General features: G+C 38.1%; 1 protein-coding gene across 1 annotated transcript in view; it reads right to left on the bottom strand.

Moving 5' to 3' along the window:
• Window positions 1–16,702, bottom strand: part of POLA1 (DNA polymerase alpha 1, catalytic subunit) — a 299,598-nt gene that overhangs the window by 145,893 nt on the left and 137,003 nt on the right. The window contains exons 33-34 of the mRNA XM_043570717.1: window positions 6,455–6,633; window positions 4,598–4,729 (exon numbers count right to left, since the gene is read on the bottom strand). Coding sequence (XP_043426652.1) covers window positions 4,598–4,729; window positions 6,455–6,633 — 311 coding nt within the window. The remainder of the gene's footprint in view (window positions 1–4,597; window positions 4,730–6,454; window positions 6,634–16,702) is intronic.

Below are 16,702 nucleotides of genomic sequence, written 5' to 3'. Positions count from 1 at the left end.
CCTTCTCTACTAGGTGCTTCCACATGTGAGGTTAACAAAGTCTCTGCATCATGAGGCAACTGACACTGGACGTTATAGTTGGAATTCCTCAAAAAGGTAGGTCCAAAAGACATTTTTTAAACGTGACTTATGCCACAATTAATATACTAAGGAGTAAAAGGGAAAAAATCAGGGAAAAGTGGGAGCGCGAGAGGAAGCAGAGGGCAGCGTAAGACTGCTATCGGGACAATGAGTACTTTCCTGCATGATGTGATTTTGCACCATGATGAAGATATTTCTGCTCTGATGCCTCTTTGCCGGATACTTTGGGGAGAAAAGAAAGTAAAGCTATGAGGTTGCAGATCAGCATATAATGAAATCAGGAGTAATCGGTGACATAGAAAATGGAAGACAGAGTAAACAACTTTGTCAATGTTCTCATGATTTTATTTGATGTGGCATTTTGTGTTAACCTGAGAATCTTGTATACTACCAATAAACCTTCTAGTATGACAGCACTGTAAGAAAAGAATTTAAAGGAAACACATGCAAGTGTAACCTTTTATTGGTTCCTTTGGTTACTAACCACTAAAATATACATACTACTGAGAGCAAGGGGCTGTGGCAGAGATCACAGGTGAACCACACAATAAAGCACAGCCCGTCCTCAGAAAGCTTCCTTTAGGAAGATTCTAAAACTGTAAGACCAAAAGCAAATTTCTAAGGAATCCAACCACCAATTTCTGATCCAAGCAACTGACAGTCATCATATGCATGGCAGTGACTAGTTGTTCCAAGTTATGTTTTCTAGACGGAGGGCCGGCAACACCTTTACATTAAAAAACCACGGTCAAGTGCTGTAAGTAATACTCCTTTACAAGCGGCTAGAAGGGCTACAAGGCTGGTGAGGGATCTGTGTTGTCCCACCGGAACTCTAAAACCTGCATAAGCAAGTCATCAGGGAGAATTTAGGAATGGATTTCAGTTGACAATGCACCTTTAGAAACAAATGGCTCTTTTAAGTATTAAAATAAGGGTTCAATGAATATTATAACTAACAGTACTTGAGAGGAAAGTAAATGACCCACTATACCCTTCCCAGGTAGCAAGAGGGGTCAGATTTCCCATTTATCAGGAAGTCTTCAGGGTAGACCGCAACTCAATCTCAGACTCTCTTCGGTGGCTACTTCATGGACAGCCGAGGAGAACACTTCAAACATGAACCAGCTAAACAAACTTCCCGGCAGCACTTGACAGAGCTACACCTATTCTTCCCATTTCCAAAGCAGTGGAGAATTAATTACCAGTTCTATGGATCTATTGTAAGTATAATAGACTAAAGAGCTATCACAGACACATTTATTGTAAAAGCACAATCCCAAGAGTGTCTAGTGGAGGGCCAAAACGATTAACACAAATGCTTTGTCAGATCAAAGATAAAACCTGCACCGCCCAACTGAGGAATGAATTCGAACAGTGGGTTATCTTTCAAATTAACCAGGGCAGTTAGTGAGGAAAATTTCATGAAAGTGTAATTCTTAGCCTTTGTGAATCCACACAGCAGGCATTCTGCCAGCTGACAAGATGATGAAATTTTCATGCTTAAAAAAAGCCCTCTTCATTTCCCAATTTAGATTAGCTAGTGTTTCTCTCCCTTTATGTGCGTGTGCGTGTGTCTGTGTGTGTGTGTGTGTGTGTGTGTGCACGCGCGCGCACGCGCGCATGTATGTATTTGCTCTTCTGGAGCAGAATTTAAGGGGAGAGGAAACACATATCAATTTTTCACTGTAAAATTGAGTCTTTCAAAAACATCCTTAAAAGCTCAGAGATATCGTCTTTAAATGGGCTTTTTGTGATTTTCAAAAAAATACCAGTTCAATTTTAACTTTGTATAGAGGAACCAACAAGGACCAGGGCACAAAATAAACTGTGAATTAGAGCTTTCTGTGATACCTCCAAGTCTTTCAATGTTTCCATCAGGTCCTGGGATAAAGCACTAGAGTTGTTTTCCTCCTAGGCAATTAATGTATTTAATATTCTTACTTGACGCTTTTTGGATTTCTAATGTACACTGAAATGTAAATGTCCTAGGAAATTAAGAGTTCGAGGGATACAATCACTGCTATGTGGTGAAGAGAAATTCTCCACGGAAGTAAACGATACTAAGACATTAAATGATATAGATTCTCAGATATGCAGAATTTTGAATGTTACACATTTATTCAGTCAGCACCATTTATTCATGACAGAAACTAACAGGGTATGTGATGTATTTTTTTGAAAAGCGATTTAGAAGCATATATTGTTACCCTGACTTCTGTCCCTTTGTTTTTGACAACCTGATTTCTTGATAACCTAGAACTATGTTCCTGGGCAGGTAGCATTTGGTCAAGTACCACACTCTTCCACTGTCTTCCTAAAGCTCCTCACCTACGGAGATGGCTTCCTTTCTTAATGTAGGTTGTACTCCCCCTGCAGTGATTCTAAGACAAAAATGAAAAACAATATGGACTCTTGTTCTCAGTCCATGGACAACTTTTATGCGCAGTGGTAGTATTTAGCTTGTGAAACAGGAAGAAACCTTTTTGGTCATTAGCTTCAGAAAACAGTCACTTTATCTCAGTACTTATTACCAATATCCTTGTCTCCAGTACAGTTATTAATCTCCAGCTGGATGGCCATCGCTACCATATATCACACTGAACTAACTGTCACCAGTAGCACGTGAGGCAGAATAACAAAAGAAACTCAACACCACGTCCCTCCATCAGCAGAAGTTCCTTTAAGTGTGGGGACAGGAAAAAGAGAACAGTCTACAGTGAAGTAGAATCTAGAGGTGTTTGAGCATTCTGTATAAAAGCTCTAATCATGAGACTATTTAAGACATTAGTTCAGCATGGGGCCATAAAAAGAACGAATAAATGGATTTCTTTCTCTCCCATGCAATTACATATGACTAAGATCAGCAAGTAGAGAAATACGTTCCTAATTTTGAGGACAGTCGTACCAATATTCAACTTCGGGAGTGATTATTTGGGTATTTTAATTAGACATCCCTTAGAAAAATCAATCAAGTGGGCACTTAACTAGAGGGAAACTGTTATTTGTTGTTGAGATGGCTGGTAGACAAGACAATTAAAGCAAATACTACAGAAGCTACAAAAACTACAGAAACGTTGGGTTAAAAGTCTGAATGCCTATATAAGTTATTTAGCTTGGAAAATATTCATATACCCACCACCACCACCAGCCATACAATTCAGTTAGAAATCGATCTTTCTGTGAGAGCAGGTTGCTAACTATATAGAAGATTCCTTTTCTGTATATTCTCAACTTAGTCAAAACAGATTGTCCTTTCTTAGGGGAGGCAAGAGATGAGTTTCTTCTAGTATTAACATTTCCATGGTAAAGATTTTGATAGACTAAACACGGAGAGAAAGCTCAGAATTCTTCCCTAGAGTCAAGAATTATGCTCTGCTCAACGAGGTCTGTAAATGAGGAGATGAATAGTTTTGATTTTGGCTCTTCATGCTAAATAAAGGCCTAACATTACATGTGCTGAACATTTCATCTACTGAGGAATGTGAACCCACAGATAACCTTTATTCCCATCCAACTGTTCATTAAGTGTGGCACAGGATTATTCACTAAAATGTTTCAGATTTCCCAAAATGTAGTCATAATTATTATTTTAAAAATACCTTCACACAAACCTACTTGGGTATTTTTGACAAATACAAATTATTCTACTCCAAAATTACAACACTTACACTCTATGTTTCTACTCTTCATCCTGATGACCTAATAATCAATTTTCATTTCATGAGTTCAATTTTAAAGAAGAAAATGCTGTATTATATGTTAACAAACACAAGTAGAAAGTAAAGGATGATACTGATGAAGTCATGGGTCTTACCTAATAGAATCTGAGCATTTTTTGGAAATGCCTTGCCAATGTAGCTTCTTTAAATAAAGTTACACTGAGCTTTCATGTAACAGAAATTTTTAGATGACCAAAAAACCTCATTCCTATGAAATGTTAAAACCAAAAATTAAAAAAAAAAAGCCTTTCTAATGCAGATAGCTCACCCCTCTAGCATTCTTACGATATGTTTATAAAAATTAGCCATTCTCTTTAAAATGCCAGATTGCATTTAAAGTTAAAATATGTTTATTTTGATTTCCTTGGACAACACAGCTATGAAATGGTGTAGATTACCACATAAACATGAAGTCTTAGCTAGGAGACAGTTATTAAAATAACCAAACATGATGTTATGATTCTACTTGCCAAAGACAGGCAATACTGATTTTTTTGTCCTCTGGCCAAAGATCTGAGTGGCCATTTAATTTAGTCTTACTTAGGTAACAATAAACTAAAACACTTCCTGATTATATTCTCATTTTTCCTGAAAGCAAACATTCATTATTTAAAATACTGCTCATTAGTGACAGAAATGTAATGTTCCACAGAAAATCAAGTACTTTTTCTGCAAAGTCATCTCAAAATTTTAGTTTCCTAAAAAAACCAGTAATACAAAATCACACTGTTTTATTTTAAAAGAAGTACCAAACCTAAGTAAGTTGCATATGTAAGAAACTCATTGTGGATACTTACTTCATAGTATTTTTTAATGCAACGTCTAATGTCCATGATCAATTTGTTGCTCAGCTGTACCATAAAGGTCAAAGGTGAAGCCTTACAATCGATGTTACTGCAACGATACAAGCTGGGTTCTATATCAGTTCCCTACAGAAGTCAGAACAAATACACAAAAGGTTACTGTAAGGCCAGAGAAGGTTTTTTTTGTGCTTAAAAGCTAACAGGTGTCCTGGTGTACAATATCCATAATTCATTTTATTGGTGAGTTTTTAATCCTATTTTCTCAACTACTGTCCTCTCAAAGATCCCCTGAGTCACAAGAACCTCCTGCTTTTTTGCCACCATGATAACGGAATGCACACAGTTGAAGGGAAAACCCTGAAATCTCTTTTTTGTAGGTTCAATAAATGATAGACTTTACGGATAATTTTCCCTCTGAAAATGCCAGTGAGGTCACACTATTGGAAATAAACGTTCTTCTTAGAGATATTGATCAAAGTTTTAAATATGTGCTTATTCATCCCAAACCTGAAGGCAAGTGCACTAATGACATTAGTTTGCTTTCACATTGGCAACTTAATTTTAAGATGAAAGCCTAAAAATTAAGGACTGCAATGGAAAGCAATCACTTATTGTCAGCTTAGGACACCTAAAATTTCTGTAATCCTCCCTCTCTACCACCCCCTCAAATGACAAATATTTGGGGGAATGGAAGGCAAGAAGAAGAAATGTGAAAGAATTAACTATTAGCAGTTACAGAAAACGTCTTGTTTTGTTTTGTTTTAAACAAAAACAAAGCAAATATAATATATAGGAAAACTGTTGGGGTTTCTGGAGCATGTGTTTTCCTTCTTGATACTTAAACATCTTGGTTTCCTGCTCCAATCTGGTACATAACCCTACCCGCCACGCTAAGCAATTCCAGGTGGAAGAGATTTTAGAGCTTGACATCGGCTCTTCCACAGCTAGCCCATCTGCAAGTCGTCAAGCCTCCATGCAATTAACTATCTTATTTACAGCTGTAATGAAGCAAAACTCAAGGATTTAGCAAGTATTGCTGATCTGTGTCTGCCTCTTCCTTGCACTTGCTTCCAAAGACTGCTTTGTTTTGATTCAAAAAAATGCAAAACATCTGCTGTTTGTCCAAATTAACTTAAAATAATTACTTTTAATTTAGATAAAGGATGTATTTTCTTTCAGTTTCAAGGTTTTACACAGTTCTGCTGCCTACTCATTTGCCATGGCTAGTACATGTATAACACTGCAGTTGAATCAAGTAAATTGGCTAAGTTTCAAGTTCTGATCCAAGGTCAATGATACATTTTTTGGCAGTACTTCTTGAGAGGAATGTCTCCCTGTGACTTTTTCAATGCCTGACATGCAAAGACAGCAGAAAAGATAATCAGAGTACCTTTGTCAAAAAGGAGGCAAGTGGGATGTGTAAAGATAAACAAAAATTTTCCAAAAACACTTAGTTCCCATTAACTTGATTTAAGATAAAGGCAAATATTGCTCTAAGTCTTAATAAATTGGGGCTGGGGATGGGGAATTACAGGTTACTGATTAAGGAATTACAATAAAAAATACTTTAAGATACTTTAGAATTTTTAAGAGATTCCATTTAAAAACCAAGGCCAAACAAGTACTCTAGTGAAGCCAAAAACAATATTTAAGCACATTCTACTAAGAGTTCTCAAGCAGAAATGAGGTTGTGAAGGCAGAATTCAGATGATGGTAAAATTCTTTAAGCACATGAAAGCAACATTCCCCCTCCTGCCCCGCCTTTCGTATATTTATATATAGTGGGGAGGAAAGACCTCTATGCTAGTTGGTTAACAAAATGAAAAAAAGAAACAGAAAGAAACAACTAACCGAACCATCGAAGACACTATCGTAAATATTCTCTGTCCCACACGTGGGGCACGGACATTTGAATCTTTCACAGTCCCTGTATTTCTCCTCATCTGTGAGCTGTGCTGGGCCACCAAGTAGAGCATCATTCTCCTCATCTTTATGGTAATGATGAACTCTAAACTGGGTAGAGTCGAGTCCTATTAAGGTTAAAAGAAAAAAGAGGAACAAATTTAGAAAGGAACAATTATTTCAATTCCTGTACACAAAAAAGACCCCAAAGAAGAAAACTCACAAAGGAATGATTTTAAGTTCCTGCACACACATACACAACCATGTGAACTCAAGACAAAGGCTCACATCACATGGACAACTGACTTCTCTCTTTACAAAAGATTACTTTAATAAATAAAACAAGTAAACTGCACTAACACAATGCAGATATGCCCCCAGACGTTTGGGTTCAGAAGCAACTACTTCTATAGGATGGTTTTACTATCTTCTTAAAGTTCCAGTGAGAATCTCAAATAAATGTGCACTGTTATTAAGAAAATCTCTTAAAATCAAAGTATCACCATTAAGACTGAAATAGAGAATAAAAATCCCATTAAGGAAAACAAGTTCTATGCTATTACAACTCCTTCAAGTGCAGACACAAGTGCTAACCCTGATTTCAATGCAGTGGTCGATTCCATCTTGGCTCAGTAGTTAACAGCATGTAGGGTGCAATCTAATTCAGTGGTTAAAATTCAGTAGCAGCATCTGAGACAAAACGCGACACGGGTTTTTGGTGTTCTGAATTCAGAAATTTAAAATATGTGCAAAAACAATGGATCTACACATTCTATAGGCCAAAACGTTCCCAACAATCTTGAAACAAAATATACCTTCCATGTTTCAATCAAAATGATACAAGAACTCAATTGATGTATAGTTTATGCTACCCAGTTTCCACAAACTATTTAAAGAAAAGAAACATTTTTAGGCCAATTTAATTTCCCTTTGGTCAAAGCATATCTGTTAAAATCTACTATTTGGATTTACACTTAAAGATAATTAATACACACTGCATCCTAAAATATTTTCTTGAAATCACCCTTCAGCAATCCCTAAGAATTCTAGGTTTTTTAGAAATTCAAGGAAAGCTATCATCTTTATTTTAGCACAAAGGTAAATAAGAAATATAAAAGTCACTGAGCAAAAAGTTGAAATACTGAAAAATACCTTAAAACTGTTTTAACTCTGTCAACAGCTGCTGCATAGGTAGATAATCAAACAGATGTATTCAGAACTCAATGACAAGATCTTAAATCCTACTTGGTCAGTTTTCAAGTGCCATCTACACTTGAGGCTGACTGACAGTGGAGAGGCGCTGAACAAAGAACAGTAAGACGGGGACTTTGAGTCTCGATTTTCTCACCTATGAAATGGAGGAAGTGTCACTGACCAGGCACTTTTGAAGTTTAAATCAGACATTGGAGGACAAACCCCTTTCAGTGGTGCCTATCATGTGATAAGCACTCAATAAATATCGTATGAATGAAAAATTAAAATAGTGGATGAACATCATTTAATCTAGACAATATTCACTCAAGATTATGTATTTGGAAAAATATACGGAACACATGTTCATGCTGCATAGCAAGTTAACAGCTGTTCTGTGTAGGAATTCATCAAAATGAGCATTTCCTAACCTGATTGTACAATAAAAACAAAGAGTACATATTAAAAACAACTTGAGGGGCACCTGGGTGTCTCAGTCAGTTAAGTGTCCGACTTTGGCTCAGGTCATGATCTCGCAGCTCGTGAGTTCAAGCACCATGTCGGGCTCTGTGCTGACAGTTCAGAGCCTGGAACCTGCTTTTGGATTCCGTGTCTCCCTCTCTCTACCCCTTCCCCACTCACATTCTGTCTGTCTGTCTCTCTCTCTCTCTCTCAAAAATAAACATTAAAAAATTTAAAGAACACTTGAAAAAGTATTCTTGGTTAGTGACATAAATTACTGTAACCTAGGTCACTTGGCCCCAAGACTCACCATACATTTTTTATTTTACAAATTAACCCCTAAGAAAAACAGCAAATTAGTGGACAGTGAGGGAAGATCTACCTTGCCATTTAAAGACAAGGAGGAGCGAGAAAATGAAAGACAATGCCTGGGAATGAGGCCATTTCTTCTCTGAACTGAATGGTAACTGTTGTAAATTCCTTACACTCTATTTGTGAATCCAAATGTATTCACATAAACTCTTGCTTCATCAACAAATATGAGAAAGGAACTTCACCTTTTCTCTCATGGTATCATCATGTATCAATTTCTCAGACCAATACCATTCAAAAAGAAAGGAAAAGGAAAAACAATAAAGACAGGTTTTCTCAACAGCAGGCTTCTTTCACAATCCAAAAATCAAGGAATGAAACAACACTGGTCTCGCACATGCACAGAAACGGCCAACCTGCAGCAAGGAAGCAGGGAAAGGTCTCCCTAGGCTTCATTTAATTTAACTTAATTTAATTTAATTTTAGAAAGAGATTGAGAGCATGCACGAGTCGGGGACAGTGGCAGAGGGAAAGAGAATCCCAAACAGGCTCACGCTCAGCATGGAACCCGACGCGGGACTCAATCCCATGACCTGAGCCGATACTAAGAGTGGGACGCTCAACCGCCTGAGCCACCAAGGCGCCCTGAAATCTCTACTTTAAATGTCCAATTCCTTATCTCCCCGTGGCAATAACAAAGCCAAGTGGCATGGCTAATTACTTCAGATTTATTCCCATGCTGACTTTTTTCAAGAGAAGGGGCTTCATCTCAGCATTCTTGGTCATAGAACATTGCTATGTTTTAAAAATGTAAAAGGAAAGGACACGGTAATTACCTTAACATAGTAGGTGTATAATGATCCTTGTAGAAGTTACTTGGATATAAAAATGTCATAAAAGAGTGATTTTCTTGAGTGGACAACTTTCGGTTCAACAGGCAAATTAGAGACGGCTAAATTAAATCTTATTATGAAAACATGTCATGTTAAAAAATAAGGATCACTGCTGCTGGAATCTTTCTTTTAAAGGTCAAAATCTAGGCTTCAACAAGCCCCAAACTTAATCAACATATGGATTAATTTCTCCAAATCCTCACAGAATTGTCAACAAGCAACTTATTTCAAAGTTTCAGGAGACTTAAAAGTTTCACTGCTTATACCGTAACTCATGAAGGCTGACGTGAAACAGGAAAAAAAAAAAAAAAAGTATCTGGTGCTGCCACCTAGAGGTAGGTTCTGAATTTTAAAATGTGCAAAACAGAGCTGCTACATGGAACTGCATTTATAATTACGGTCCCTCCAAAATGCAACACTTTTGTTAGAAATGACACTGAAGCAAAACCTTTAGGATCAAAGGTGTCATATACACAGTGTAATTAATATTAAATTGCTCTCCATACATTAAGTAATCATATTCGTCTTTGAGGAAGAGATGCAAAACTGATTTCCGAATTCCTCCTCTATTCTACTGAGAGCTTTCACTGAACAAGTGACTTAAAGAAACAAACTTCATGCTCTATTTGAGAAAAGGAACTTCCACTTTTATTAGCCTAGCTTCTGACAGGTTCGAACGTCTGGTCCAGTTCAGAGTAAAGGAAAGAATAACCTACTTGGGTCTCATGAGTTATCTGGGGGAAGAACAGCAGCATGGTTCTCCCTGCAACAAGCAGAAATGATGTGTGCTTTTATTCAATCCCGTGACTCGCAGTGATACAGTCACACCATTTTTCTTGGGGGGGGGGGGGGCGGGATGGGGAGGACAAAAGGGAAAGTGAAATGAAATTAAAATTCTGTCATTTATAATTAGACAATTTATAGGATCTCACATTATTTTGGCAACAAGATCAAAGCTCTCATGTTTCAAAAAGTATTTATAGAAAGTAACATCACAGGCACCGGGATGGATGAGTTCAGCAGTGCTGTTTTTTACTTAAGATCGCCATATTCTTAAGCACACACACCTCCAACATGACATGTAGCACAAAATTAATTTTCCTACCACTATACTTTCTAAACATCGTAAGCTATACCTGCTTTTAAGAAAGTTCACCTGCCCCCATTTCCAAGGAGTATTTAAAACTCTTCTGAAGTCAAGGCATTTAGTTGAGAGGCTGAAGCATTGGCCCAAGTAATTTTCTTCTTCCAAAAGACAAGGTCTCTATTAGCACAAATGCAAATAACTAAGGTAAAGCCAATTATGTGTGTCCATACAAGCGAGGAAGAAGAAAAAAATCCTTATGAATAAAACTCCAAATGGGTAAAGTGAGAAACTGATATACCTAAGCAGGTGTTGGTAATAATTACTGAAGTTGCTAATAATAGAATTCTGCTGTAAAACTGTTTCCTAAAAATCCCTTTTAGGAAATACATCATTTATGTTTTGCACAAATCCAAGCGTTCATGTATCTGGACTTCTTAGAGAATAATACACAAACTGACTATTTAGTATGAGTAATGAAAAAATAAATGAATTTTTAAAAGGTAAATGCTACATCCATAAAAAGCCTTATACAAGAAATTTCACAGCAGCTTTATTCAAAATAACCAGAAACTGGAAACAATCAAGATGTCCACTGATAGGAGAATGAAAAAATAAACTTGTGTAATCTAACACGGAATACTACTCAGCAATGAAACAAGAATGCATGATGCTATACACAAGATGGGTAAATCTCCAAACTACTCTAAGTGAAAGCTGCTGAACACAGTAAGTATACATTATAGAAGATCATTTATATAAAATTCTGAAACAGGTAAAACTAGCCAAGGGTAAGACAAATCAGATGATTGGTTTCTTTCGTGAGGAGGGATGATGACTGGGAAGGAAAACAAGGCAACGTTCTGGGTGATGGAAAAGTTCTGTGTCTTGATCAACAGAATATATGAGACTCTTAAGACAGTAGCATCTCACTGTATGGACGTTATACTTGAAAGAAACCATATGCCAAACAGGAGAGGTTTGTGACGTACATTTCCAAAGGACTCATATTTAGAACATATAATGCCTGCAAATCAGTAAGAAAAAGACAACCCAACAGAAAAGTATACAAACACCTCACCAGGAACCCGACAAAAAGGAGATAGTCAAATGGACAATAAGCATGTGAACAGGTGCTCAATTTCATTTGTCATCAAAGAAAAACAAACTAAGATCACGATGTTATACCACCACATTAAATGGAGAAAACACACAACACCAAGTATTGGTAAGAATGTGGGGCACTTATACACCGAGAGCAGGGAGTGTACATTAGTTGAACCACTTTGGAAAGTTAGTAGTACCTACTAAAGCTGAACATATATGAGGCCTCCCATGACCTAGCAATTCTCCTAAGTATATACCCAACAGAAACACATGCAAGTGTTCAAGAGAAGACATGTGCAAGAACGCTCAATACAGCACTATTCATAATGGCCCAGTTGTGGAAACAACCCTCAAATGCACTGAAACGAGTGTGGTATATTCATACAGTGCATACAGTGCAATACTACACAGGAACGAAGTACAACCACACGGACGAAGCTAACAAACGTAATATTGAGTGAAAGTAGCCAGATACAAAGAGCAAAGACACAATTTCTGTCACATCCAAAAAACGAGAAAAACTCATCTACGATGTCAGAAATCAGGATAAGAATTTCCTGGAGAGAGTAGAAGACAGTTTCTAGGAGGTGCCATGAGGGGGCTTCTTCTGAGGATATAATAATATATGTAATAATATATGTTTCTTGAGCTCAGGGCTGACTACACTGTTCAGTTAGGTTTTGTGTGCTTTTCTGAATATATGTTATACTATTAGAAAATTCAGGGGGCGCCTGGGTGGCTCAGTCGGTTAAGCGTCCGACTTCAGCTCAGGTCACAATCTCGCGGTCCGTGGGTTCGAGCCTCGTGTCAGGCTCTGGGCTGATGGCTCAGAGCCTGGAGCCTGCTTCTGATTCTGTGTCTCCCTCTCTCTCTGCCCCTCCCCCATTCATGCTCTGTCTCTCTCTGTCCCCAAAATAAATAAACGTTAAAAAAAAAAAGAAAAGAAAATTCAGGTCGAAAAGGGTGAGAGAATGAGTACTAAATATTTATGATATGCCTATGATGCGTTCTAATCTCACAGATGCACACACCATCACCTAGGAAGCAGTATTAGCAAAAACTGAAAGAAATTGAACTGAAATATGATCAAGTCTTTAGCTCTAACTACCACTTTACAGGAAATACAGGAGAGAGAGGAACATGTTAAAAGATACCAGTAGGATGCATTCGGCAAACTCCAGAATAAGAGAAATTCTATAGGACAAAAACCCCACGTTTCTTAACAAGTAAATTGGATGGTTGCAAAAAAAAAAAGAAAAAAAAAAGAAAAAGAAAAAAGAGATTAACTGCCATATGGACTATTACATTCCAATTCAAACAAGAAGGTTTTTATCTTTTTTAAAGTTTATTTATTTTTGAAAGAGAGAGAGAGAATGAGCAGATGAGTTGGGGAGAGGGGCAGCAGGAGAGAAAGGGAGGGAGGGAGAGAAAGGGGGGGAGAGGAGAGAGGGATGGGGACAGAGAGAGAGAGGGAGGGAAGGAGGGAGAGGGAGGGAGAGAGGGAGGGAGAGGGGGGAGAGGGAGGAGAGGGAGGAGGGGGAGGGAGAGGGAGAGAGAGAGAGGGAAGGGGAGAGAGGGAGAGGGAAGGGGAGAGAGGGAGAGGGAAGGGGAGAGAGGGAGAGGGAAGGAGAGAGAGGGAGAGAGGGAGAGAGGGGGAGGGAGGGGGAGGGGGAGGGGGAGAGAGAGAGAGAGAGAGAGAGAGAATATATCAAGCAGGTTCTGCACCGTTAGAAGAGCCCAATGCAGGGCTCAGTCCCACGAACAGTGAGATCATGACCTGAGCCGAAATCAAGAGTCAGACACTCAACCAACTGAGCCACCCAGGCGCCTCTCAAACATAGAACTTTTTAAAAGAAGTGTATCCTTAATACAACTAGGGAATACAAACACTTATTGGATGTTTGATGGAATGAAGCAACTGTGAGCTTTTTTTCTCTTTTTTACTAGTGATAATATTGTTGTTATGCTGAAAAGGGGGAATCCTTATCTTTTAAAAATGTAAAATGTAATATTTACAGGTAAAATTATATGGTGTCTAGAATTCACTTCAAAATAATCGGAGTAGCTGGAAAAGAGGAGCAAGATTGTCCACAGTTGCAGAGTGCTAAAGCTGGGTCACGAGCACCTGGGGGATTCTTAGGCCATTTTCTCTACTACTGAACACGTTTAGAATTTTCCATAATAAAACTTTTTAAGAATTCTAAAGATCCAGTTTCAAGATCAACAACTGCAAGCGGCAGACCTGAAACTGCCTTTCACGGCAACAATAAGACAAATGGAAAACTTATGAGTATTTTGTAAAAAATAATAACCAAACCTTTGGGTCAAATAAACCCGCAAGATTTTTAATGTCCTGCAAACATAATCCCCAAAATTTTAAGTGGAAAAAAAATCCTGATGTGCAGCACCCTCATGACCTCACTCAACTGTTTTAATGCCCTTGATGATAGCTCTAAATGTGAATTTTAACTTAATGAGATGTGTACCTCTAGAAGTGTTTCTATTTTCTTTCTTATATTTAAACCTGAGACAAGATGGTAAGTGTATGCTGAAAAAATATTTGCAAAATACAGTAGCACAAAATAACAGACCAAGGATTGCTGCTACTACAACAAAGACCTCTCCTCCCCAGCTATGTTGGTAAATATTTTGGGGAGTGGGGTGTAGGACAGCCAGGCCAGAGGTCCCTAGGCAAACCTTTTAGAAATTAGTAATTGTTTAACCATTTTTTCCTTCTGATTTTGTAAAAACTGTCTTATTTTTAATATTACTTTTTCAATAAGGAAACTATAATTTACCACCTTTACCCTTTCCTCTTATTCATGTATGTAGATTTAATATAGTTTTAATAAAGTTTAATGCTATGTTCAGCTGTTTTCATTTATCATGTCTTAGTCATTTTTCTGTAGGCTATACAGTATTGGTAAGTATCATTTTAAAATGATGCATCTTTTTGGGGCACCTGGGTGGCTCAGTCGGTTAAGTGTCCAACTTCAGCTCAGGTCATGATCTCATGGTTCGTGGGTTCGAGCCCTGCGTTGGGCTCTGTGCTGACAGCTCAGAGCCCGTTTCGGATTCTGTGTCTCCCTCTCTCTCTGCCCCTACCCTGCTCACAAGTTCTCTCTCAAAAAATAAACACTAAAACAATTTTTAAATGATGCATCTTTTTAAAAAACTTGAGCTATAGTTAATAATACTGCACTATATACGTGAAAGCTGCTGAGAATATATCTTAAGTGTTCTCACCACATCGAAAAAAGTTAACTACGGAAACTACATGAGGTAATGGATGTGTTAATTCTCTTGATCTTGGTAATCATTCTACAATGTCTATGTATATAAAATCATCACTTTGTACACTTTGAATACATTTAATTATATTTGTCAATTACTCTTCAATAAAGTTAAAAAGTTTTTTTAAATTGACCTAACTTCTAAATTAGAGAAAGTCCCATCTTCCTCTGGACACTCCAAGTATTACAAAGCCAGAATACCAGTCCCAGCAAATATTGTAAACATGCCTCAGAGTTTGGCTCCAAGTTCCCAGGGATCTTTGTTTGACTTAGGTGAGCAGTGTCACTGCGGGCCCTCATGTGGCATGTGGAGTGGCTGAGATGGCACGGGTCACTGCCGTGCAGGTCGGGGCCACTGCCATTCAGCAATGGGCTGGAAGAACTAATGAGAGGTGGGAACAGGCAACCAATCTCGAGTCCACACTGGCCTCTCCAAAGCACGGCCCATAATGCCAAATGCCAAGACCTTCATCAACTCTTCTCTAGTGGCCCAAGCTACAAGTGGTCTGTGCTTCCCCTGAATGCCTATAATCCTTTATTTTGCCTGTCTTGGGACATGCACTGTGCTGTCCACTAGTCTTCCCTACCATGGTGAAATGGACAAAATGGCCCGGGCTATAATGTGAGTAAAGGAGCCATGGCCTAGTCATCCTCGTATCCCTCACAGTGCCCATTATGACGCTGAGCCCAGCAGGCTTCAACATTCAAGTATCCAATGAATGCACAGGTAGGCTGGGAGCATGACCCACTGGTGATACGGTGGAATGGCGCTCCATCCCAGAAGAGGTGGTTCTTATCAGCAGACAAGATAATAACCTACTTTGCCTTTGGTGCGATCTTACTTTTTAAATTTTATTAATTACGTTATAGGAAATATTTAAGATTTGCAAATGATGGTCACATATGTATGTTCTTCTAAGAGCTTGATCGTGAAAAAAGGCAAGAGTCTTGGATCAACAAAGTGATCCCCGAGGCACCTGCTGGTGACATCATTCTACTCGCAACCACCTATACTTTATCCACCCCACCCCCATCTTTTGTAGGCCTGTCAAAGGCACCCCTGACATTGCTTGGCCTGCTGTTGCACTCATTTCTTGGGTGTTACTGGACCCTATCTATTGACAAAAACTACCTTCTGTAACCTGTGTGGGATATGGGGTCATTTTTTTAAAAGGGAATTTTTACTTTCCAAGTGAATCCAGGAACATACTGGGTTAACCATGTTGTCTTGTTTTAAACACTACTTTCAGAGATTAAATTCTAAATTCTCATTCTTCAAATATCTATAGTTTCTCAGGACAAATGACAAAACTGCCCAGACAGGCACATGCCTGCAATTTGATCAATGGCCATGAAGAAAGGTACTTGATGGTTATTATACAAATTATTGCTCATTAGAGGAAAGATATTACATAATTCTAAGTACTTTTATGCATGAAATATAAATTTATTAAAAGATGAAACTCAGGGATGAGCTTTAGACTACTCTTATCACTGGCCTGTTTTCTTAGGTACAGAAGACTATGTGGATGTTGTAGCATACTGTGAATATTTCCTCTACAGACTATGGAGGGATTTCATTAGAACAAGAGAAAAAAAAACCTAAGGTCTGGAGAACAAAAGCTAAGAGTTCTAAGTTTTTGTGGCCATGTTTCCCATAGGGCTATTGTGTAAGAAGAGTAAGACTATATTTTTTTTCTGTTCACAGATGGAAAAGAGTAAAATTTTGCTTTATTTAAGCCCAATAGCAATAATCTTGCATGGGTTTCAGAAAAATGATACATATTTTACTGTGGGATAATGAGGACCATTAGTTATTAGAGAGAACAAATTATTCTCTTTCAATTCAACACAC

Source organism: Prionailurus bengalensis, chromosome X, assembly GCF_016509475.1.
Source record: "Prionailurus bengalensis isolate Pbe53 chromosome X, Fcat_Pben_1.1_paternal_pri, whole genome shotgun sequence".
NCBI classification, from domain to species: Eukaryota; Metazoa; Chordata; class Mammalia; order Carnivora; family Felidae; genus Prionailurus; species Prionailurus bengalensis.
The sequence above is the reverse complement of the archived record's forward strand: the minus strand, read 5'-3'. Positions and strand labels throughout refer to the sequence as shown.